This window comes from Pollicipes pollicipes, unplaced genomic scaffold (genome assembly GCF_011947565.3).
Source record: "Pollicipes pollicipes isolate AB1234 unplaced genomic scaffold, Ppol_2.1 Scaffold_3087;HRSCAF=3621_pilon_pilon_pilon, whole genome shotgun sequence".
Taxonomy (NCBI): domain Eukaryota; kingdom Metazoa; phylum Arthropoda; class Thecostraca; order Pollicipedomorpha; family Pollicipedidae; genus Pollicipes; species Pollicipes pollicipes.
This window is the reverse complement of record NW_023596225.1, coordinates 9,117,722-9,142,963: the sequence shown is the minus strand read 5'-3', so window position 1 is coordinate 9,142,963 and position 25,242 is coordinate 9,117,722. Positions and strand designations below refer to the sequence as shown.

Below are 25,242 nucleotides of genomic sequence, written 5' to 3'. Positions count from 1 at the left end.
CATTGGTTGCCAGCGGCCTATCATTTGACGTTAATTACGAGGCTGCAAAAAGACATCTAGTACAGTGACATGCGCTATTAAAGGCGCGTTTCACGCTAGCCATAGCGATTGATAAAATGTAGCAATATGGTCAGATGGACAACCGGTAAACCAACGTCTTCTGGCATGGCACGCTGCCCTACACATTATTTGGGTCACCAGCTAGTTCCACTTCCAAAGCGTGGGACATCGACAGACCTTCACGTTCTACACAGCAGCCGTACAACGTGGCGCAAGTCTGAATCTTCCGCGACCCTGCGTGACAGAGGCCGCGAATGGCATCTCGACTGACCTGTGACCGTCGATGAAGTGGAACCGGCCGGAGTTGCTGAGACAGTATCGCTGATCACAGCCCTCGTGTCGCTCCAGCAGCTCGGAGAATGCGTTCGGCTCCATCTCCCAGCTAGCGTCCCTGTGGTGGAGAGCATCCGCGGGCGTCAGCTCTGGCGAGCACGTGACACTGCCGGACACAAACTGACGCGCCATGGTCCGGACAAAACACTGACAGGGCGTGAACGCTGGCGAAAATTGTCCGTGTGCTGAAAACGGCAGCTGCGGACAGCCACCAACAGGGCTGGACCGCAGCTCTGGCGAATACTGGCTGTACGTCATAACTGCGACCCGGAGGCCGCGTGTCACAGCCCTGCCACGTGTTGATCGTGTGCCACGGTCCCCTAAGGGAGCCCGCATGCCACAACTTCTGCACCCGCTGGCCAAGTGCCACAGGTCCGCTGCTGACACACCGCGTGTCACATCAGCGACACATGCTGCTTCACTGATCAGAGAGGAGCCTCACTGATCAGAGAGCAGCTGTCACTGATCAGAGATCAGCCTCAATGATCAGAGAGCAGTCTCACCTCTGCGGCACGTAGACGCCGAACTGTTTCATGTGTCGCAGGAAGCCGGTCCGGTTGTTCTTGTTGCGACATATTGGGCAGGTGAAGAAGTAGCCCGAACTCAGAGCCATTTTCTGCGACAAAGAATGTGGCAGTCGGTGCTCACCCGGTACGCCGTGTTCCAAATGCAATGTTTGGGGACGATATATATCTCATTATCACCACGCTTAAAACGCAGGGTTTGCCATATGTTAGTGTTTCAAGGTGTTTATTTTTCTGATTTCACCGCATGTTATCATCGGCTGTCTATATACCGATCCCCGACGTCATTAAGGTGCCAATCACGCGGTTTCGGCGCACACAGAAACATACAAGACCACAAAACCTCCACTCCTAATTCGGAGCACGTCCTCCGAATGTGAGCGCAGCCAGTCGGTCCGCCGGCAGCGCCGCCCACCTGCAGACAGAGCCGGTGGAAGGTGTGGCCACAGCACGGGGTGCAGAGCACGCCGGGCCCGCCGCCGTGGCCGGCCGAGCCCAGGCAGATGCCGCAGGGTCCCGGCCGGCGCCGCGCCGGCTCGCGCTCCTTCGGCCGGTGCTGGGCGCAGCGCACCCTGCAACAGCAGCCGCCGCGCCCCCGTGTCAGCCGACGGCAGCAGCGGCGGCGCCGCCCTCTGAGACGGACGTGCGCTCGTGCCGGCGGCAGGCCTCGTGCGGGGGCTACCGCACATCATGGTTTTAGACCGTGGTGTCCAGCAATAGCTTTGAACGCGTGGGCGGTGTGTCGGCTTACGGAGATGGAAACACGTTCGTTTCGCTTCAGCTTTTGATTCGTTCGGCAGCCACTTATCACAACATGAAAATGGAACGAGGTCGCGGAAGAGTTGATGGCGTCCACACTCATACGCCGCGATTTAAACGCGCGTGGACTCGTCCGTTGCTCCCGAGAGATGGTGCCGGCGACTCACTCAAACCGGCCGAAGAAACTGAGCAGTGCGCCGGCGTGGACGGCGCAGCTGACGTGGAACTTCTTGCTGCACTCCGGCGCGTGGCAGCGGGAGTGGGCGCCGCGCCGCTGGCAGAAGTGACACACCTGGGGACCGACCCGGCCCGGGTCACGCTGGTGACGTCACCCCCCCCCCCCGTCTGACGTCACGGGTCAGAGGGATGTGGTGGTGGCCTCCGTGAGATGACTGGCAGCGGAAGTGGGAGCACATTTACAGGTCAAGTGCGGCAAACGAGATTACACTGTTGAGGGGAACGCGACGCAAGCCGTCGCACATCGTGTTGTGGAGCGTCAGCGACTGCAATGGTCTTATAACAGCTCAGGCGCCCTGGCGCAACCAATATTCGAACCTGGACCGCTTACGAGGGAGCCGAAGGCGCCATCCACCTGACCAGGACGTCCCCAGACAAGATGGCACCTGACATGCCGGGCCAGAGTCACAGATGGTGCTGGTGGTGGCCATAGCAAAGATTACCTTGGGCGTGTCAGGCAGTATCCAGTGTCACGCTCTCCGCCAGGATGGGCACAACTGAGATGCATGTCGACATGAAAAGAGGCATTTCTTGATCTCTGAAGTTCAGAGAGCGGAACACAGCCATCATAGCTGGAGGAAAAGAGTCCAATGCACAGGGAGTCTACCTGGGCTCGGATTTTCACGAGACCACGGTTCGTGACCTACCTTACGCGCAGATTTCTTGATTTCCTTGCGTATATCTGGAAGCTTGAAACCCTGGAGTCCCTCATGATCGCTACCATTTTGCGGCAGACCCTGAGAAAATAGCTGCAAAAGCACACGAAATGAAGGTTTGAGGACGTGAAATCAGGCGGCCGTTTCTCTTACATTTCTACAGCACAACTGAATGCTTTCCATGTGGGAACAGGGTACGTGATAGCAATACTCGGCTAGCTTTACTCGGATGGGACAGGAAAGGACAGGACAGGTTTACCACGGTATAATCAGGAAGAAAGCTCCCGGAAGGGAAGTCCGCGTCCAGAACAGCATCAAAGGAAAGAGACGCGCCCGGAAAGCTCGTTTGAATATTGTTTTTCTACCCACTCGCAATCTCACCACTAATCACGTAAACACAGCAGCAAGCAAGCGACCAGAACGGCAGTTTGACACAGGCGTTCGCTCACCAAGCAGAAGTGGTGGCAGACGATCTCTCGCTTGCGCAGAAGCTCGCCGTACAGCAGAGGCGCGTCGCAAGACGACCCGCAGAGATTGCAAGCCATCACCGCGCCACCCGCGTGAGCTCGCCCCGCCGGCCGCTACAGACGATCAACACAGGCGTGAAGATCAGCCGGGCTGCAAGGTGAGCTAGAGTAACACAAACGTCAGGGCGATTCCTGCTCATCATGCGGAAAAGGTGTGAAATATACGTCTAATTCCCTAATTTCCGAGCACTTGTCCGACTGCCTCTTCACGTTCCTACCGGCAGATGCGGAGTGCAGATGGCTGCAGGGTAACGGGGCAAACAAGCAATCATTGCAGCACCGATTGCCGTGAATGTGCACACACAACCTGTGTGCAGATTTGTTTAACCTTCATGGAGAGCCAGACCTAAATTCGCCTTTTGATGCTGGTGTCTATCACAATGTGTGAGAGAAGGGGCATGCTTTGGACACAAACAGGGACATTTTTGCACATGTTAGATGTACAAGAGATAAGTTGTGAAAACGTCAAACCTTTGAAAACATCTCACCAGCCTAGAGAACGAGTTTACCTGGCATGCAGAGGACTGCAAACTAAAGGCATCCATGTTTCTTTAAAAAAAAACATTAAGACATGCTGTGCAACATCCAGCAAATCTATATTGCATGGCTGGAGGCAGTGCTGTACCAACCCTAGCAGGACTGCTCTTCATGCAGCAAAGAAGGAAACCACATCTAAATATCTTCAAGATGCCATCAGTGCATGGAACAGTGCTGCATGGGTAATTAGTCTGAATGATCCATGAGTCTAAACTAAATGGAACTTTTGTACATATGGTGCTTCATGTGAAAAGGATGACACACAAGTGTATTAATTGCTACTGGATTTCCCATGCCACTATTCATGCACTCCCTCCCGCATCACCCTTATTTTGAACAAGCTAATGATTCTGGTTTGAGGGCATGTCAACTGCCAGGGCCTTTATGTGCCAAAAAACAACATAAAAAACACAGGCAGGGACATGATATGAAAAACGTGTCCCAAGATCCATCACTTTCCGCATCATGAGATAGCACCTGGTCTGTGCTTGTGGTGGATGACCATTTTCTTGTACACATACATGACAAAGGTGTAAAGAGAAGACTTGATGGCATTCACTGATGCATTTACATCCATGTAAATTTTGAAAAGCTTTCTTCTCAATGCACCCAAACTTTAACTTTTGGTTTTGTTTGACCAATGCGCAAAAAACAGCTTATGTAAGTCATACAAGATAAAAAAGGGAATGGAAGGGAATGAGTGAACCAATGATTAGAGCTAATGCCTGCAGCGTGAGTTGTCAATGGCTGGAAACTCTTCCCCAGTGTTGTTGCCCATCATACACTAAACAAATTCAAATCCAGATGAGACTCACACAGGGCGCACCTAATGTAACTTATCTACCACGTCCCAAACCAGATTCAATGTAGTTCAACCGGTCAGGAGCTTGTAGGAGGCGGTCCTAAAGGGTAAATGGTCTTCTATGTCGTACCTGGTAGCGTAATGCAACGTACGCCAGAACATGGGCAGGGTGCCCGGGTGCCCACAAAAACTGAATCCTTCTACATATGGCTAACACACAGCGATTTAGGTGAGAAACGGATTACGGGTAATGTTACAAAACTCCACACTTCAGCAAACACACACCCCCATTCCCCCACCTTATTTGCTGAGCGCCAGAAATCGCAGCAACTCTTTGTTTTCGCGCCTTTTGGTAAGTCTCGGTGTTGTGTTGCATCGAGCTAAAGTGCTGCAATATATTTTCATAAACCTGCTGCAAGGCTTATTCACAGTCTACGCAAATAAAACCACTGCCTGGTCAAAACATAAACATCAAAAGTAGATCTCTTCAAGACCGCATTGGTTGATCTCAAAAGACGCACGCAGTGAATTTGGCTTTTTAGCATGTTTTAGTGCTTCAATCACAAAAATCTTGCGAGGATCAGTTTTGCACCCAATTTGCGACATAGATGTCAGTTTGCATGCTTGTCACGTCTGATGTCATTTAACTATTGGAGCAGCACGTTGCATATCTATGCCAAAAATTGCATCAGCCAATTCTGCCCAAAAAGTTCCGCCGTGCTCTAGCAGCGCGCAGGTTATTATTTAAGCTTGCTATCATTTTCAATCAAACTGTTTAGCTTATTTTATCGATTTCACCGCAAAGAGCGCCTTTAAAAACATTTATGCGGAACAAATGTCCTCAAATCTTCCTAAAATTCCAGAAATGTGTCATTTGGGTTTTTCCCATGTGGTTGTCTGTGAGGCAGTCCTGTTTGGCCAACCTAGATATGCCCTTGTTTACATATGATTGCATGTGTCATGCATGAACATTAAAATAAGAGTGATATGAATGGTCTGATGAAATGTGTGATGAACTTGGACCTGCAGCCTTTGGGGGGACTTATTCTATTTTGAAACAGTGGACGGCGCGAGATGTCCAATATCATTTGAGAGAATTACATTTCGTAGCCTATGCCATCTGTGTAGCTTAGTCACCGTAGCGCATTTGATTCGAGGAGTAGCGCGGTCGCAAGTGCACAAGGACGAAGACAAGCAACTCGGGAACACACGAGAATTAGCGGAGGCGAAAGGGGACGTGCCGTGCAAACCCTCAGTTCTATCACTACTCCAGCTGCGAATTTTGGCTGCACTGTGTCGATAGGTGGTCAGACATCAGCGGTGGAGTTGACACAAGTGGTCAATCACAGACGATTAGCACCATGGCGGATAATGAAGCATTGTTGGCACAATTTATGGCCATAACTGGTGTTGATACGGAGCGAGCAACTTTCTTTTTGGAAGCGGCTGGCTGGAACCTCGACGTGGGTGGCGATTGGTGTTGATATTGATTGGTTGATCAGTTTTCTCGTCCTGCGCAGTTGCTTGCATCATATTAGTAAAGTGTAGTGTGCACATGTAAATGGTCAAAACATGGGAGTAACACTACACAAAACATTTCAAAATGCATGTCCTTACTTCCAAATCACCCAGCTATCTGGAATGATGGGATTTTTTCTAGCTTAGCTGAATATTGCATGAAATGATGATGCAGGAAATAAAATGCTTCTGCAAACCTACAGTTGTGGTCACACTGTGTGCAGTGCAGGTTGTGGCACATTTGATCTCAAATAGTTTGCTCACTTATTGTTTGATGTGATGTTTTACCAGGTGAGTGAGATTCAAACTATGGATCTTGAGAGATCCTATGAAATAGCTTAGGCATTTTTGTGTTGTAATTTTATAGTTCCTCTACCATTGTGCTTACCCAGTATTTTTGCTGTTTAAGGTGGCCATGGGCAACTTCTATGACAATGATGGAGATGAAGCACAAGACCAGGAAGCGGGTGAGGTGGTTGGAGCTGCAGCAGGAGCAGAACCAGCAGTTGAAGAGGTTCAGTCTGGCCCAGCTCAGAACAGAGCTCAGAGACAGTCTGGGTGAGTTAGTTGCATATTTGTTCACCTGCATTGGAGACAATATTATTTTTTAAACATCCAAAGTAAAAGTGTAGAGTGCAAAGCTAAATGATCTGTGAAAAAGATAATCAAGGGATTTGGTATAAATCCATGTCATAATAAATGATATGTTATAGCAAAAGGAATGATAAATTATCAACTAATCTCATAAGACCAGGTCACAAATGATGCATAGTATGTCAAAATTTGGATTTAATCCTCATCTGGGCCTGGGCAGTGGGTGTGACAACATGAATACATCATTGACACCTCATTTGTGGCAGCAGTGCAGCACACATATCATAAAATTGAGTACTCAGCTGAAAGTTTGGCTTGCACCACCAGTTTTAGCACATGGAGAGCCACTGCTTTAAGGAATGGTTATGCTGCAAGTGTATTTTCTGGCAAACATCCTCTGAAAATATATGCTACCTAAAATAATGTGACAATACTTTGTGTTTTGGCTTGTCCTGAGATTGATGTACATCTTGAGATTGATGCACATCATCAGTGCACTGATGTTGCATAGATGTATGGTGCAATGGAAAAGTTTTGTAGTTTTGGTCATAAGGGGAGGTTGTCCACATTTTGTGCTGTGTACCTCCTAATTTTGTAGAAGCTCAACATCAGTCCACAAGAGATAGGAACAACTGGCAAAGTCAGAAGCTTTTTAGGCCTTTACTGCTGATTTTTTACACACTGGTTTCCCTACCTTTTGACACAGTGATGTTATGCACACTGATCTTGATCTTCCAAAGGGTACTAGTCTGCTCCTTTTGTCTGTTAACCTGGTTGAGACATGTTCATCACAAATTCCTTGAAGGTTCTTATTTGGCAGTTCATGAGATAAATACATAACAGGAATTAAACCTAATTTTGGTAAAGATGGTAATAAAATAGGATGATGTACATCTTGTATTTGTTCTATAGGTTGGTAAATTTGTTTGAACCTGTAATAAGATGCATCACCCGGTTCCAAGTTCACTTTTACTACATGTTGGTTTTGCTGTGAACTGCATGTCTTGAAGCTGATTTTCCTGTGAATATTTTTGTGGTTCTAGATGATGCAAATATTTTTCTGTGGCAATTGTATGCAAAATATAGAATCTGGGCCCAAGTCTTTTGCTGCCATTGCAGCAATATTTTTTGTTGGGTCATTTGCAACATCATTTAGCCAGTTGGTGCAGTTTTGTTTTCAGAGCTACATTCTTCAGGATGGCATTGGTTACTCAAGTGGATACTAGGTCTTTAGTTATCAGCTTTGCTGCTTTTGTTGAATGTTGAACATATTGGGCTCCTGCAGCAATCTATGGACACCTAGCCTACCCCTCCCCAAATCCAATTTCTTCCTGGGTTTAGGACAGCTCGTTCCTGTGTTTGGATGAAAGTGACCAAAATGTGCCAATTGGCTGTGATATATGATGTTGCTAGAATGGGCTAAAAGTAATTGGGGAAATCATTTTTTGTTTCTGATGCAGGCCACAATGAAGGACGCATATTCATAAAACAATAATAAAGGAATGGTTTATCACCGATTCATGTCATCGATTTGTTGCGCTCACGCGCCTCCAATGCCCGGTACTGTCGCCCCCATACTTGAGGCAACCATGTGATTTCAGGATTGCAGGCATTGTATTGATTTGGATACTGTATGATGGCGGCTATGTCCGTTTTTGTTGGTTACAAGATGTTCATGCAAATTGAGGCAGGATGACCCAAACGAAATGTGAGTGGTGCTGCTGATTTTGGGCCCGGTGCGAGCTGCAGGGCTGACCGGTGGTCATAAGGCCAGCCATCTCGGTTCAGAACCCCCCCCCCCCCCAAAAAAAAAAATCTCCATGCAGTTCTCGCCGCGCAATGCCGTCCATACACTGCGTTTGTGCTGGCAGGATTCGGACGATCCAGGGTCTGATGGACGCGCACTCGGACGAGTCGGACGAGGACGGCCAGGCGTTCTTCGCAGGCGGCTCGGAGACGAGCGGCCAGCAGATCCTCGGGCCGCGCAGAGGCAAGAGGGGCGAGGACATCGTCAAGGAAATGTTCAGGGCCGCCAAAGGGTAACCATCACGTTTGACGTGACGTTTCACTCGAAAGAAACCTGATGGGATTCTAAAAGCTAACAACTCCCGCATGCCACCGTTTTCTTGTGTGGGATGATTGGGGATAAACGGACACGGTCTAAAAGGAAATGGTGAATGCAAAATGTTACCGGTAACGCCAGGAACCCCGCAAACCGCCATATAGTCCAGCGGGCCGACCCCGAGGCGGTGACGACGTCTGAAGTCCGCCTGTGAACACGGAAGGGCCGAGATCCCCCAGAATGTCAAAAGCCCGCTGAATCAGCCAGGGTCCCGGGATGGCCAGGGATGCCGACAGCACGGTTGCACTGACATGAATCTCTGTGCGCCCATGCTGCTCCATATCGGCCTGTTTACGCGTACGTGGTGATGGCCACGTTACGGGGTCACGTCCACGGCATCATTTGCACTGGACAGGTTCGTCGTCCATCGGTCTCCGTGGTGTCGTGTTGTGCTGTGCGTGCCGTGGCTTGGACTTTGTCTCTTCGGTGTGGCTCTCCCCCCCCCCCCCCCCCCCAATCCTTAGGATTGGAGTGGGGGAGAGCCACACACACCCCAATCCTTAGCATCATGCTGAACTACAAGTCATTAAAACAAACATTAAAGCGTTCGTTTTCCTTGACATGCTTGTAGTTCGCCCTCGCCCCATCAGTTCATGTGATGAAGCGCAGCCCCCGGTGCCGTCGCGTCCTCCGCGTCCGCATGCTGTACCTCCCCCGCCCCGCCCCGCCCCGCAGCCAGGGCGCCGAGGAGGTGGAGCCGACCAGCGAGCCGGGCCGGCCGCAGCCGTCCACGTTCGGCGGCTCCGGGTACCGGTTGGGCCAGACCGGCAGCGACTCGGAGAAGGTGCCGGCGGCGCCCGATCGGCGGCCGCCGCAGCCGCGCACCGTTAAACTGCGGCTCTGGAAGGCCGGCTTCAGCGTCGACGACGGAGAGCTGCGCGAGTACTCGGATCCGGATAACCAGGAGTTCCTGAACTCTGTCCGCGGCGGGTGAGTGCCATCCAGGAGTGCCGCCCGTGAATGTCCCGAGGTCGGCGAATCGCTGAAATGCACTGAGATTCTAGGAGGAATGACGTTTATGAGCTGCTCACGTTTACGAGCTTATCAGTTCCGTACACACCGGGCTAATCCCGTCACCAGGCGACCGAGAACACGCCCTCAGGCCCTGAATGTCATCTGACATACCCGACACCCGGTACCACGTCCGCGGTCGGTGTCTTCGGACCTGCCGAACATTCTTGTCCCGCGTGCGGCCGAGTGTTTTCAGGCGCCCGTGGCGGTCCGTGCCCGCTGCTGACGCTCGACTCGTGGTCCGCGCATGCGCAGTCAGGTGCCGCTGGAACTGATCCGGGAGGCGCAGGGTGGCGAGGTGCACCTGGACATGGAGGACCACCGGCACGAGGACTACGAGAAGCCCAAGGCCAAGCCTAAGCCGTTCTCCGGCCGCGGTCACGTCCTGGGCAGGTCAGTGATCTGGTCATATCAGATCATGTCAGGCCAGTCTGTTAGCCAGGTAGCCAGTCAGTCAGCGGGATGGTCGTTCTCAATCAGTGTGTCGGCCGCCTGGTCGGCCTGTGTGAAGCCCGTGGGTTATGCGGTGAGGTCAGGCCAACGGTGCGCTCTGGCTCCGCCGCCGCCGCGCTCTGGCTGCCACGGTGGCTGTGTTTCAGCCCGGGAGAGCCCGCGGCCGCGGCCGCCGCCGCCGAAGGCTGGTCACTCTCCGCCATACTGTGGCGCCTGCTCGGCCTGATGGGTTTCCTGTGGCGCTTCTTCAGCCCGGCGCCGGCGGTGGTGGGCGCGCCGGCGCCGGCCGCCAGCGCCGCCGCCGCCGCCGCCTCGGCCGGCGACCCGGCCGCCAGCGAGGCGGCGGCGCGCGCCGCGCTCGGCCTGGACGAGGCCCAGCCGACCACCAGCGTGCAGGTGCGACTGGCCGACGGCTCCCGGCTCATCATCAAGCTCAACCTGTCGCACACCATCGGCGACCTGCGGCGCTACATCGTCACGTATCCTTTGAGGGGGCGGGCGTGGGGCACGCTACGCAGTTTTTCGTTTTTCGCCTACGCTTTTCGTTGCGTGATGCACTGTTTACCAGTTATGCTGTTCTTCTGTCCCCGCGTTTTTTTCAACTCAAGTTCCCCTTCACAAAGAGCCGTAGTGTACCATACGCTGGCAGTGGGTCTCAATATTCTGAGTTTTGCGTAAGTAGTATTCCGAGCTTTGAAGTGTCCTTCATATCGCATACCTCGCCCACGTGTTGTGACTGGCGTATGGTGGGTGCAGCATGCCAGTATTTCGATCCCGCCCATCTGCCGACGGTTTCCTTGACGACGCGACGCACAGAGCCCGGCCGCAGTACGGAGGCACGCCCTTCAGCCTGCTGACCACCTTCCCGAGCAAGGAGCTGACCGACGACAGCCTCAGCGTCCAGGACGGCCAGCTGCAGAACGCCGCCATCCTGCAGCGCGCGCTGTGATCAACCCCATCCCCACCAAACACCGGTCTCTGTCAAATCCCCCGTGTTCCGTCTACAGGTCGCGTTCAATAAAGCACCATGCGTATTCGATATCACATTCTGTTGGCCGGCGGACGAACGCCGCTAACTGCGTCCCTGCTACAGCACGGGTGGAGCGGCCGGGCAGCGGCCCTGCGCGGCCCGTTACAGTACAGGCAGCTGGCGCGGTCGCCCAGCGCCCAGCTACAGCATAGACAGCCCGCTACAGTGCAGTACAGGCAGGTGGCGCGGGTGGCGGCTCCGCGCCCCGCCGCAGCTGGAGGGAGAGCAGCCGTCAGATCTGTGCAGGACTGAAGGCGGGAAGGCGCCGGCGCCTCAGCCGGTGAACGCCTGCAGGCCGGTGATGGCCCGGCCCAGGATCAGCGCGTGGATGTCGTGCGTGCCTGCCCAGGTGGAGCCAGCGTCAGCGGCCAGGCGGCGACACCGCACGCACGGCCGGCGGGCGACGGCGCGGACGCCCGGCCAGCGATGGCGCCTGTGCCGTTTGCTATTGCAAGCGACGTTATGATGTTTCGTGACAACAGAAAATACACACAGCAGTGATCGCAGGAGGACTGTACCGAAGTCCCATGACGAAGCCCCGGTTGGAAGCAATACAGGCTGGTAATGTCGGGGAATCTGCCGTCATTATTAAGTTGTCCGTATCCCGTGCGTGGATCAATAATCAATCGAAAAATATATCGCATTCGACACAGTTATATCAATCTTTCAGAGACACATCAGAAAAAGTAAGTCATCCACATCACGCCAACAGTTCCTCCAAGCAGGTGGTAGCAATACTAGCATCAAGCAGAACACCGATTCATGAGCACCCAACGCCAGAGCCGCGTTCTCACCTTCGTAAGTGTTGACGGCCTCGAGGTTCATGCAGTGCCTGATTATGTGGTACTCGTCGCTGATGCCGTTGCCGCCGAGCATGTCGCGGCAGTGGCGCGCGATCTCCAGCGCCTTGCCGCACGAGTTTCGCTTTACCAGCGAGATCATCTCGGGCGCCGCCCTGCCGGGCAGGTGCTTTGACGTCACGGCCATCCCCCGAGCTCGCCGGCACGACGGCACGGGCTCCGCGCGACTGCAACTTCACCAGCTCACAACAGCGGCCACAAACTCTGGTCCCAAGCCGTACATCGCGATGCCGTGATACAGATTTCACGCGTTTGGCCCGACGTTAAAGGTGCAAGCCATTAGGTGTTCCATTCACACAGAAAATCGAAGATCACATTTTCCTGTGAAGAAACCTGAATGCGGTGTGTGGATGCCGGTGCGAAGCGTGCACCGCTTCGGTGACCTGGAAGGATGGCACATGCAAACGCCTCGCATGCGACTGGCGAAAGCTTACTAGCCTTGCGAGCGAACAGCAGGATCCGCTTCCCGAATTTATCACCTGTCATGTGTTCGCAAAAAGGGATGAACTGTGCGGCCCGCCTGAACGCCATTTTACAGCAGACTACTGCCTTATATAACACCTGGAAGTGAATTGGGCGTCAGAGGGAGAGGCAGATTGGTAGTCTGGCTACGTGCCCCTCACTGAGGCAACCGAACGGGCCGCGCTAGCGTTGCCATCGAACCGCCGCGCTACCGTACCTTCGAAGGCGGATGTTGTTGCCAACAACATCCGCCTTCTGACGACACTTGGGTCCCTTCATTACGCATGAAATGTTGGAGAAATGAACACTGATGAGAAAAACTAATGAGCAATCGCTCGGGCCAGTCTGGGAAAGTCGTTTTCAACAAGAAGTATCACTGTTTTTACTTGGATATTCATCGATAAAAACCGTTTTTGGCAGCCTTTTCTTCATCAGGTGCTTACTTCAATAGTGAATTACGCTGATCAGGTAAATCAAACAAAGTACGCACATGAGATCAACATATGCTATGTAGTATACATTCGGGCACCAAATATATACTACATAACATACATATCCAGCAATCCGGTTTAACGAACATATGTCAAAGCATCCGGATACTTCGGACGCTTCGCCGCGGTCCTGTGACAAACCCCCACAAAAACCACCGCCGCCAATCACACCAAATGCCACGTATCTGGCACACGTGACCCGTCCGATGACGCGGCGTCGCCGGCAGCGGCGTGGCCCACTTCCCGCGGCGCCCATGACCGCCACCTCTATTTACATAAGACGCCGCGCCGCTGGCCGGCCGCCCGCCGCTATAAATACTCACAGGCCGCGGTCCTTGAGGCGTCCGACCTGCAGACACGCCGTGCAGCCCGATGCTGATCTCGGTCAGCGCGTCCGCCATCTTCTTCTGGATGAGCTGCGTGTTGGCCAGCGGCCGGCCGAACTGGCGCCGGTCGAGCGTGTACTGGCGCGCCGTCTCCAGGCACGCCTCGGCCGCGCCCAGCGCGCCCCACGCGATGCCGAAGCGAGCGTTGTTCAGGGCAGCCGAACGGCCCCTGGCGGCGGCGACGGAGGGGACGCTCAGGTCAGGACCGGCCGCGGCGGGAGGTGGCGGGGATGGCGCGCTCCGGTCGCCGGCGACCACGCGGCCGGGCCGCCGACAGCGTGGTGTCAACGGGTTACGCTAAACCAAGACCGGGCACGCCGATGCAGGCAGGTGCGGTCCCTGGCAGTGAGTGCCGACAGTGTAGTGGCTAACGCATCTGCGTTCACTGCGCGACTGGGAAGCCAGAGGCACAGGGTTCGATTGCGCCCGGTGCTCACCCTTCCTGCCCGGGTGAGAGGCAGGCGACGCCATATCGCCTCCGCGTCTGAGTGCGCCGCGAAGCCCCAGTGACGACAGTGACAGTTGCCCACAGGCACCCCACGCGCCAGAAGCGGCCACTTCAGCTGGAGGCCTACCTTGAGCCCATGCACATTGGGCAGCATGTTCTCCTCCGGCACCACCACGTCCTCCAGCACGATCATGCCGGTGGTGGAGGCGCGCAGCGAGAACTTGCCCTCGATCTTGGGCGTGGTGAAGCCCTTGCTGCCGCGCTCGACGATAAAGCCGCGGATCTTGTCGTCGTCGCACTTGGCCCAGACCACGGCCAGGTCGGCGATCGGCGAGTTGGTGATCCTGGGGACGGGAGGGGAGGGGTCTGGGTCAGCGACGGAGGCCGATGGTCGCGACCTCCATCGCCTGGTGACGCGTCGGTGGCGAGGGCAAGCGCGTCTGTCGTCCGATACGAGCGAACAATGGTACGTCCGAGGAATGGAGCCGTTGCAGTGAATCTGCATCGGAGCCATAATGACGGTGAGAGAAGCTCACGGGGACAAGCTGACAGAGCCGCAGTTGAAGACATGCATCCGATCTACGGTTCGCGCACTTGCCGCTTTCAAATCCTTCAACGAAGGAACCACTGTCCGTAGCCTGCACGTTGCTGGTCCGTCGCCGTCTCCACTGCCTCCTCCCTCCCGCTAACCCACTCTCACACGGCGACCGTGGGCGCCACTGACCATGTTTTGGATCCGTTGAGCAGGTAGACGCGGTCGGAAGCCTGGTAGCGGGCGCGCGTCTCCATGCCGGCCGGGTCGGAGCCGTGGTTGGGCTCTGTGAGGCCGAAGCAGCCCACCAGCTCGCCGCGGGCTGCCGGCAGGGTAGCGCCGCTGCCTCAACCACCACGCGCACCGCGTGGCTGGCGCAGCGAGCAAGCCGCCACGCTACCGGGCTCCTCGATGGAGAACTCCTCTCAGGTGACTGGGCAGCATGGTGACACAGGTTCAAAAACGTTCTTGGACGAGACCGTTTTTGGTGATATGAATACAGCGCGGCGTCATAGCGGCCAACTAGAACAGCCCAGGAAGACCTACTGATGGTGGGCAAGACACAACCCACAACCGGTGACGTCTTACCGAGTTTGGGAAGGAACCTTTGTCGCTGCTCTTCCGTTCCGTAGTCATATATCGGATACATGACCAGCGACGACTGGACGCTCATGGCAGACCTGCGCTCAGTGGTAGTCTGTCAATCACTGGGCGGACGGGAATGTGGCGTGAACGGGGTCAGACGGGCCGAGACGACCCGGTGTTCGGGGGGCGACTGCACCAGTTACGTCATGTCCTCCCGACAGGGGACCACAACGGACCGGGGGGCGTCACCACGGACCAACGGCACTGCAGCTGACAGCAGAGCGATTCAGCGCACTCATGCGCCCCGCGCTGTTCCTCGGCCGAGTCTCCCGCGACGGCGGCTGGCAGCCACCGACCTGTAGGCGCTGTCGACCCGCTCCACCTCGCGGGCTATCAGGCCGTATGCCACGGAGGAGACGCCCGGACAGCCATAGCCGTGGATGGTGGGACCCAGCACGCCCAGCTGGCCCATCTCAGTCATGATCTCTCGGTGAAACACTGCCCGACAGAGAAGACAGAGATCAGCCATCACCTCCAAGACTGACAAAAAGTGACTGCAGCCTTGCTATTATAGGGACATAACACAAGTGTACAACACTCACTTATTATGTTTTAGGATTTCATATCTACAATGGATGTCTTTATGAGATTGCTTTCAGGCATCCCTGAGCACAACTAGATTGATGATGCATAGGGGGCACAACTATGAGAGTTGCAACTGGCATTTCAGCTCAGGCAGCATTCTAAAATGCATCAGCAGTTGACCAACAGCCTTCTCACCTAGCCATTATAGGCATGACAAATGGCCTAGGTGGGTTCAGAAAGTGCTACCTTCATTTCTGTTGGCCATGATGATTCTGGACATCAGTTTCTCCTGACAATATTGTTTGAAGGTGTCTCGAACCATAATTTCTTCTTCAGTTAGCTGGCTGTCAATGTTAAGTGCATCTGTCCAGTCAAATTTGGCCCATTGTGTTGGCTTTCTCCCAGGTTGTTTCTCCACTGCTGTAACATAAAAATGATAGCTTAATGCATGAAACAACAAATAACAAACAATTGGTTCTTAGTATACAAACAATTAACACAGTAATGAAGATGACAGAACAACCTTTCACACTAAACCAGTCTTAAGATCAATGATGACATAAGCTATACAAATGAACTAAAACCTTACTTTTTTACTCAGGAGCTGAAACCCATTCCAATTATCCTGTCATCATGCAATCATCACATCCTGGAGATGTGGCACATGCACAAGATTCCACATGATTCATGTGGACACTTGCATACCTGGTTTATTGCTCTGGTGATGTGCACAGGCTGAAGAGAAAGCATTAGATAGAGGGGCCAGACCAGTCTTTGGTCTGAGGATAAGCTGTCCTAACATTCCCAGTGCCTTGGTGGAAGACATCATCTGAAACAAACATTGCATCAGAGCCACCAGTTGGCTCCAGAAATAGGAGTGAAAATAGAGAGTTGAAAACTTGCTAAATAATAATAATGTGCCCTAATTACCAAAGGGACCTTACAAATATGTCCTCTCACTATCTGACATACTACAGGGGCAGTCTGTTGAGGAAGTCAGAGGCATGACATGGGAAGTACTTCAATGATTATTGGCACATGACAACACAGACACCAATGAGATGCTTTGGGTGGCTGCAATGTGTCATCTACTGGTGAAGCACCCCTTGCCCTACAGCACCCTACCAAGATATTAACACAACCTACCAGTTCCCAGACCGGTAAGGCTAAGCATGGCATATAACCCTGAAACAGCTCTGTAGGTACTTTCCAGTTTCAGATGTTTATTATACACCCAGTGGCATATCCAAGGAGAGGGGGCTTTTGGTCCTCACACTACCCCTTCCCCGCTTCACCAGAGGAAGTGGGAGCTCCTTGAGGTTGTAGGTCCCAGCACTTTTAGGCAGGCCCTCGAGACATCACATGAGTAACCGAGCCTAGAAACGTCGACGGAAAACAAACACGTGACCCCTTTAGCGAGGAACGGAGGCCCCTTTGCGACAATTTGGTCCCCTCTTCGGCAAAATCCTGGCTATGCTACTGAACGTACCTGCACCCTAAGAAGGCCGGCACACTATGTTCCCACTTCGTCGGGTGTTCGGAAGACTTCTCGGCTACTTACTTTTTCTTCAAACCTTATCCACCCCGCGTGACGCCAAAAGTCCCCCGACCTCCCCAACGTAACACCTCCCCGCTCCCGCCCGCGAGAACGTCGCGGGACCCAGTTCCTGCGCGAGGGGGGGGGGGGGCGGTAGAAGCCTTGACATGATAGAGATGATGGTTATGTAATGCATCATAAACCGTTCATGAACTCAAAGTCAAAAAGATGCATTTGAATAAATACTTATCATATTCTTTTTTGTTAGTTTTTTATTTTATCACCATAATCTAACAAAAAACAACCAAAAAATGCTAATCGAAGAAGCTCTTGAGTACATTTTATGCCAAGTTCTCCGCACTTGTTTGTCAGCTGCGGCTCCTGTTGTGGAGACGAAGTCAACGCGTGGGGCATTGATGGGAGATAGGCCGCTTTGTTAAATCATGACTCAAGGAGCTGTTTGCGCGCAGGAAATGGAGTGGCACCCAAGTGAAGATGGCCTGAAGCAGATATTGCAGTTGTTGAAGGAATCCCAGTCTCCTAATACGGAAACGCAGACGGCTGTGCAACATGTATCCTTTCGTGTTTTTTTACGTAGGGACTGCGTCATCCTCAGAGGATGGCTGCCTTAGTCATGTAGGCGTTATGATGTATATACGGTGAGCGGAGCATTATTAGCTGTTAGCCCTCTAGATCTGAGAAATTATGTGCCGGAGGCTGGCACCGAATTTCAAAATTTTGATGTGCGTCATCTTTGTCACATTTTGTGCCTATCGTATTTTGGAATTTATCATTCACTCACTAGGGTGGTCATCTGTGTCTATTATTGGAGTAATGGTAGTAGTTTCATTGTAGCTATACAAATAAAATTGTGGCATTATGTTTTGATGATGTGGTTCTATTCAGTCTACATCATGGAGAGTGCAATAACCTGTTTTCCACCAACATGTGTTTAGTTGTGGCTAGAATATGATTTTTACCACTTTTCAGTAAAATGAACAATTTCGTTTCATAATGCTACATAACATTTTTGATATGCAGTGCCATTTATAAAGATATAGTCAAAGCAACAATCTCACATGTTGTTGCAAAGGAGTATTCCAAAATTATAGAAGGTTTCTGATTCACCAATAATTTTGTCTTGAAAGTCAACATCATTTTCAGTTCTCTAAACCTAAATACTCAGAGCATTATAAATTTTACCTCATGACAGTTTATATGAACTATTGTTTGATATTTGAGTGGAGCAGTGACTGTGATTTGTGAAGTGATTGCTGTAGCTTATGCTTTAATACCAGTGTGTTTAACACAGGTTGTACATTAGTAAACTTTGGTGATATGTTTCATTACTGTTTAAGATGCATGCACTGCCATAAAAACTGCAGTGCTAAGTACTATAGTATTTTTGTTACTGTACATGCTGAATTAAGCAAGGTGCTTCTACCTTATTGTCATGCATTATCCTATTGTTCTATCACTGACTTGAGGATTTCATTATGTCATTGTCTAGGTACTCCTGGAAAGGGGCTGGAAAACACACTCAGCAGAAAATCATGCTGCATAAAAAGGGAACACATCCTTTCTTTTGTACTTCATGCTACAGTTTTGTGAAAGCACGCTGAATTGATTAGTGGTTAATATGCCCCTTTGCAGAGGGGCAGTATATATGTCCCTTTGCATCAGGAGCCTTCATTTTTGGGAGGCCTGTTTTTGGCTAGAATAAAAATAGAATGAAATCAATATGTGTGGTAACAGCACCAAAGATTTTCTCCATTGCCTAACAGGAGATGGTAAAAGACCTTTGGCAGGCATATATGGCAGTCACAACATATTGTTATGAAGGTTTCTGCCAAAATATGGGAAAATATGTATGTGTACCTAAATGGTTCTCAGAGGCACCATATTTTTTATTGATAAACTTAGCAGATTCTCCTAACTGAAATATACTTTTGCTGTTGTTGTGGGAGGGTTCATCTGAACCTTAGGGTATTTTTTTGCTGCTTCCTTTTTCATTAAGGAATGATTGTGATAATCAAGATATGTCAAATAAAAGGGGATTCATTTTTTTCTCCAGCTTTGTTATGTCCTTAACTCAGGTTCCAGAGACTTGAAGAGCTTAACAAGTACCCAGACTTCAACAACTTCTTGGTATTCGTTCTCACAAAGCTGAAGACTGAGGGTAAGTGTGGCCACTCAGCACCTGCTTGTTACTCACACATCTGTGCCTCTTTTGTAGTCCATGCCTTTTAAAACTGTTTGCATGATTGTTGAACATTTGAACTAGTGGTTCAGCAAAATAAGAATTCAGCAGATGTGGCTTTTAGTGATTTAGTTAGAATGCCTGACTTCTGTTAAAGCATGGGCACAGTTGACACTGACAGCCTTGGTGGTGCAGATCATCTGCTGTCAGAACAGTGTCATTGGTACTGTCATTGTCCTCACCTGATTTGGCTCATAGCATTGTATTCATAAGCTGTGCTTGCTGATTGTAGTGGGTCTCCTTGCACTGGTTGGTTGGAGTGGCAACTGGGAATAGATGCTCAGTTGTGGGACCAGATGATGTATGAAAACTTATCATGAAGCTGCCCTGGTGTGTGTGATATAATTCGGTATTAGCTTAACTTTGTATGTGGCTAGTGCTCTCTGAAGGTGCATGCTTTTTGCTGTCAGACCTTATTAACCAGTATGGATTCGTGGCTGAATTGCAGGGATGGTGGTAATGCCCCATTTTGTCTGTTCATTTGGGTTTGATTGCTCATGAGAACAAAGTGGTGGTTTACAGTAAAGAAGATGAACAAAGAGGTGATGATGATCCAAGATCAGTAGTGTTTGGGAGCACAGAAATTGTTCATTTGTGTTATGTGTGTGGCCAATGACATTTGATGAGCCACTGCCAGTCATAGTAATTGGGGCTTTCTGGCACCTTGGCTGCATGACCATATGGTGTTCAGCTTTGCAGCAGTCATTGGCTTGTTTAGCTGTGATGATTTATACAAATATATATAATGGATTGCTAGCTGTGATGATTTATACAAATATATATAATGGATTGCATTACTTGTTCAGAAGTTTCACCAAATGGGTGATGCACTAGGTTAGGTAATGGCAGATGTTTAGGCTGGTTAGGTAATGGCTGATTTTTAGGCTGCCATTTGTTGAGTCAATGAAGGTGATGGCTGATAGGATGAGAAAGTGCTTGGAGAATGTTTAATGTTGATTGCAAACAAATTTGTGTGCTGAATGCAGCAGGTGGTTCACTTTTGGCTTCATTAATTGTGTTGTCTCAGAAACAGCACATTATCCAATGACTGGCTATGCAGTTATGCACAACATGATGCTGTATGGTGAAAGTGATTGTGAGAAAGCAATGTGTGGGTGGGGAAAGTGGTAGTGAAATCAGAATAATTTATAATGATGCCATTTTGAGACAGTGTGTGAAGGCTACAGATACTAGTGAGGTTGGCTAAATATTATTTTATGATGCTTGTCGGTGGTTGTGCAAGGCTGATCATTCTGCAGAGAGTCCTTAGTGAAGTCAGTGACTATGGAAGACCATTGTCTGAGAAGATCCCTTAACAAGAGAGGAAAACATGCCAAGATACACATAGTCATCAAGATGGTGATGGTCCAGATTGTGATGAACAATGATCACTGAAACACTCATTCTTGTGTTTCAGATGAAGCTACTCGGTCACTCAGTGGGCTGATACTCAAGAACAACGTTCGGACATACTTTCAGAAGCTGCCACCTCAGGTGGCCAACTTTATCAAGCAGGAATGCTTGAACGCAATAGGAGACCCTTCGCCCCTTATCAGGGCCACCATAGGCAAGTGGCTTCATTACAAATGCACCAAGTTAAGATTCCACAAGAAATATGTTCACTGTGGTGACATCATCATGTGCTGGTATCTGCGGCTGATCAGTAATTGAGATGGCATGTTCTGAGCAATGCCCTGAGCATTATGATCCCTTTGTTATATGGCAACTTGAGTTTGTTCCACACAAAAACAAAACCATGGGTATCAAGCACGTTGGGCATAGGACGGGTGGCTTCCTCACGGCACGTTTGCCGCCTGATGATCAGAAGACATGTTGTCCCGATCGCTTCGCCATCGGGGTGTCGTCTCAGTGGGCCGACGCTGCCCTCCGTGTGGAGCCCGCCCCCGCCGCGGCTCCGTGTCGGCCCGTCTGGCCGTGACCTCTGACCCGTGACCGACGCCGCCCGGCCCGCTGCAGGTATTTTAATCACGACGATCACGCAGAAGGGCGAGCTGACGTCGTGGCCGGAGCTGCTTCCCCAGCTGTGCAATCTGCTCGACTCGGAGGACTACAACGTGTGCGAGGTACGGGTGGCGCCGGCGGCCGGCCGAGCGCGTCCGGAGCCCGGCATCGATTGCTCGCCTCTCTACGGCTACCGGGAGTCGGTCGCCCCCTCCTCTTCCGGAGAGGCGCGTGCCATTTATAGGCTGTCGGAGTTCGCTAACGGTTCTCGGAAGGCGGCGGCTGCACGGCCGGCGGGCTCGCGTGCTGGTCTGATCTTCTCTGTGTGACGTCATCGCTCCGCTGGGGTGGTGCTGCCGCTCTGCTGTTGTAACGACACTGGGCTGCCGCTGAGATGGCACCGCCCTGGCGCTGGGACGTCGCCGTTCTGCCGGTGTCATGTTGCTGCTCTGCCGCTGTGACGTTGCCGCTCCGCCTCTGGGATATGTCGTTTTGCCGGTGTGACGTCACTTATGCTAGCCGCGGTCGCCGTCTCGTCGCAGTTGGTTTTTGTTTTGTGTGGGGCTCGGAATTGGAGAACGCAAAATTTGAACCACTCTGACAGTCAAGGGTAAACAGTCAGTAGTTAAGCATTATGAATGCTGTCATCCTTAAATCATCATTCTCTCATCTCTCATCTCATCTCTTAAATCATCAATCTCAAAATCATTAAATCATCCGTAAGGCACTTTATATTCAGACGAAGTCCGCACAGCTGGCATGCAGAATTACAAAGAGGCTTTCAAAATAGCTGTCCCGCAACAGTCCCATCAAGCAGGCTGTCACATCCTTGAGCAAAGGAGCAGAGTTCATGACATATGGACGGAGACAATTCGGCAAGAGGTCAGTGCCCATCGCAGTGACGGCGTGGTGGCGCGCCTAGGTGTGACGTTCACCGCCGTTCCAGGGGGCTTTCGGAGCGCTACAGAAGATTTGCGAGGACTCGACCGAGATGCTGGACAGCGAGGCGCTGCCCGACCGACCGCTCAACGTGCTGATTCCCAAGTTCCTGCAGTTTGTCAGGCACAACAGTCCAAAGATCCGGTGAGCCGCCGGCCAGCTGACCCCGGCCGGCGTGGATGATCTGGTGGCCGGCCAGGGGACATGTCGGATTTGTTTGGCTTGGATGGGGGCTCGTTTCTGATAAAGGGGTGGCGTGTGGTGGCAGCATTGGCATCCATAATTCATGCTCAGCTCCCGGCCCGCAGTTTGATTGAGTTGCTTTACGTGTCATTCTCGTTAAATAGCACGCGAAGCGCCTGCTCCGTATCCGTATAACTGATGCGGTAAGTGCTTGATTATTTCGCCACTCAGCCATTCGTAGCTTAGGAGCATGCCACCTGTGATTTAGTAGGCTCCGATTGGATATGGAGAATGGAAGGTTCAACACGCCGGCGGCCCGGACCCTATGACCCATGAAACTATGATCCCCTGGTCCATATGACGGCCGACCCCGATGACCCCAATGACCCATGAAACTATGATCTCCTGGCCCATATGACCCCTGACTCTGATGACCCCAACGGCCCCAATGACCCACTGACGTCAATGATCCACTGGCCTCGATGACCCACTGACCCCTGACTCCCGGTTGCTGCTAGGTCGCACGCCATCGCCTGCGTCAACCCGTTCATCATCAACCGGACCCAGGCGCTGATGGTGAACATCGACACGTTCGTGGAAAACCTGTTCCACTTGGCGGCCGACGAGGACGCCGAGGTGCGCAAGAACGTGTGGCCGCGCGCTGGTGATGCCTGGTGGAGGTGCGCATGGACCGGCTCATCCCGCACATGAACAACATCATCGAGGTGAGCGTGCGCCCGGTGCCAGGCCCGGCGGCCCGGCGGGGTGCGCGCAGCTGGGGTCGGCGCCTCTGGCGCCGGCAGCCCGCTGGCTAGCCGGCTGTGACGGACCGGCTTGTGCCCGGCTGGGCAGCGGCGCTAACTGACCGGCCTCGGCTGCAGATGCGGCCCTGGCCGTAGCCGGCGCATGTGCCCGTGCTGAAAGCGGGGTGGAGGTGATAACTGAGGAAAATCTGGACGTTTTGTTGTCAGCTAAAGGCGGCTTGCGAGAGATCCACGCGTCGTACTCGGGTGTTAATGAAACACATCTCAGTCGTAAAAAAGCCTGCATTCTGTTCAGAAGCGTCCAGAATGTTGCAAACACTACCCTTTCGTGCTTGGCACACCGCAGCGCTCTCTGTATAGCCTTCTGTGTGGTGCGGTGCCGTCCCTGACCCCCCGCCCCGCCGGCCGGCAGTACATGCTGCTGCGGACCCAGGACCCGGACGAGACGGTGGCCATCGAGGCGTGCGAGTTCTGGCTCTCGCTGGCCGAGGAGCCCGTATGCAAGAGGCGCTGGCGCCCCACCTCAACCGGCTCATACCGGTGCTGGTGCGCGGCATGCAAGTACTCCGACTTCGACATCATCTGTTGAAGGTGAGGCGGCGTCAGGCTCACGATCGGCCCTGTCGCGCCGCCGATGGCGTGTGTCTGGCTCACGATCGGCCCTGTCGCGCCGCCGATGGCGTGTGTCTGGCTCACGATCGGCCCTGTCGCGCCGCCGATGGCGTGTGTCTGGCCCACGGCCGGCCCCTGTCACGCTGCTGATGGCGTGTGTCTAGCTCACGGCCGACCCTGTCGCGTCGCTGATGGTGTGTGTGTGGCCCGCGGCCGGCCCTTGTCGCGCCGCTGATGGCGTGTGGCCTATCCCTGTCTCGTCGCTGAGGGCTGATAGCGCGTGTCTGGTCCTTGGGCCCCGGGAACGATGGCTTGACTGTCGGCCGCTGTGAAGCCTGGTGGTCAGCGCTAGTTTGGGTGGCTGACAGTGGGAGTTCGGTCGGGAACGCGGTGGGATTTTATTGACGTGTAAAAAGTGACAGGTGTGCCTCTAGGGGGAGTGATTTAGTTGCGCTTCGACGAATGTATTGCAGTGCAGGTCGCTGAACAATTTTGGATGTCTCATTGCTCTATCGATTTTATTAGTTGGTCGCTTTAGTTATGGCCGCTCACAAGGGAAAACTGGCGTGTCATTATTCGAGAAGATATGGCCGACAGTCGGCTTGATAAGCGACAGAAGGGTGTGGAATTACTGCTCGGGTACACGGGTCAAAACACGATAGGCGCTAAGTGGCTAAGATGGAGTGAGGTCAAAAACGTTGGCAGTGGGAAAGACTTGAAGGAAAGCACATGTTTCTGTGGCGTTTCGTAACACCACTGTGAGGTAAGGGCGGGTGGGGGGGGGGGGGGGCTAAGTCGCCTTGGAGGTCTTTGCAGTAATTCTCAGGTGTCCTGATCGCCTACACGTCATGCGAGCTCCTTTAACCCTGCCCCTCTACCTCGACACAACTCCTGGCTGGTGCGCGCGCCCTTTGGCCCGTCAACACCGCGTCCTGCGGCTATGTGCCCGCTGGCCTTGGTGCGGCTCAGCTCTCCGCCGTCTGCCGGGACGGGGGTCCGGGTCCGCTCGCTGTCCGCCCACTCGGGTCCCAGCGGGCGGCACCGAGAACCGAGCCGTGACCGCCGTGTGCAGACTTCTCGACTCGACGTTAGCGCAGCCGACGTGGGCGTTTGATGGATGACTGGTGGGGCGTAAAGGGAGCTCGTGCGCCACCTCGATCGTTCGTCTCCGCCTTCCGGTGGTGGGCATGTGCTATGTCTGCGCGTCCAGTTCGTGTTGTGTGGGGCGGTCCGCGGTGGTAAGTGCCGGCCCGGGATCACTGCTCCGCGTTCGGTGCTGTGCTCGTGACTGGTGAGTGTTGTGAACAACGCACTGGCTGGTGTCGGGTCCCACGTGACTGATACTCTGGGACTGACACCGGTACACTGGCGACAGACTTGACGCATGCCGAGCCCGACGTCTGGGGGGGGGGGGGGGGGGGGCAGGGGACTATTTACAGACGCGTGCGACTGTAAACGCATCGGAATGAACAT

At 52.7% G+C, this 25,242-nt stretch overlaps 2 protein-coding genes and 2 pseudogenes across 2 annotated transcripts; 2 read left to right on the top strand and 2 right to left on the bottom strand.

Annotated features, from left to right (window-relative positions):
- Window positions 1–1,839: 1,839 nt before the first annotated feature.
- On the bottom strand, window positions 1,840–4,656 carry LOC119089331 (PHD finger protein 7-like). Its single transcript, XM_037212000.1, has 4 exons — window positions 4,566–4,656; window positions 3,019–3,187; window positions 2,561–2,662; window positions 1,840–1,968 (listed from the first exon to the last, which is right to left on the bottom strand). The coding sequence occupies exons 2-4, from the start codon at window positions 3,112–3,114 to the stop codon at window positions 1,840–1,842; spliced, it is 327 nt and encodes a 108-aa protein (XP_037067895.1). The 5' UTR covers window positions 3,115–3,187; window positions 4,566–4,656.
- Window positions 4,657–5,630: 974 nt separating this feature from the next.
- LOC119089330 (NSFL1 cofactor p47-like) lies at window positions 5,631–11,172 on the top strand. Its single transcript, XM_037211999.1, has 8 exons — window positions 5,631–5,898; window positions 6,363–6,511; window positions 8,419–8,586; window positions 9,345–9,599; window positions 9,936–10,073; window positions 10,280–10,400; window positions 10,473–10,612; window positions 10,950–11,172. The coding sequence occupies exons 1-8, from the start codon at window positions 5,797–5,799 to the stop codon at window positions 11,080–11,082; spliced, it is 1,206 nt and encodes a 401-aa protein (XP_037067894.1). The 5' UTR covers window positions 5,631–5,796; the 3' UTR covers window positions 11,083–11,172.
- Window positions 11,111–17,080, bottom strand: LOC119089590 (glutaryl-CoA dehydrogenase, mitochondrial-like; annotated as a pseudogene).
- A 353-nt stretch (window positions 17,081–17,433) lies between these two features.
- LOC119089329 (transportin-1-like) lies at window positions 17,434–25,150 on the top strand (annotated as a pseudogene).
- Window positions 25,151–25,242: the final 92 nt, after the last annotated feature.

What these genes read in the sequence shown, in the direction of transcription:
- LOC119089331 (XM_037212000.1), bottom strand. Translation starts at nt 3,114, where the DNA reads ATGGCTTGCAATCTCTGCGGGTCGTCTTGCGACGCGCCTCTGCTGTAC. An exon ending in TCTGCCACCACTTCTGCTTG is followed by an intron (nt 2,663 to 3,018) that starts GTGAGCGAACGC and finishes GTGCTTTTGCAG; the next exon opens with CTATTTTCTCAGGGTCTGCC. An exon ending in TCAAGAAATCTGCGCGTAAG is followed by an intron (nt 1,969 to 2,560) that starts GTAGGTCACGAA and finishes GTCGGTCCCCAG; the next exon opens with GTGTGTCACTTCTGCCAGCG.
- LOC119089330 (XM_037211999.1), top strand. Translation starts at nt 5,797, where the DNA reads ATGGCGGATAATGAAGCATTGTTGGCACAATTTATGGCCATAACTGGT. An exon ending in CGGCTGGCTGGAACCTCGAC is followed by an intron (nt 5,899 to 6,362) that starts GTGGGTGGCGAT and finishes TTGCTGTTTAAG; the next exon opens with GTGGCCATGGGCAACTTCTA. An exon ending in CTGCGGCGCTACATCGTCAC is followed by an intron (nt 10,613 to 10,949) that starts GTATCCTTTGAG and finishes CGCGACGCACAG; the next exon opens with AGCCCGGCCGCAGTACGGAG.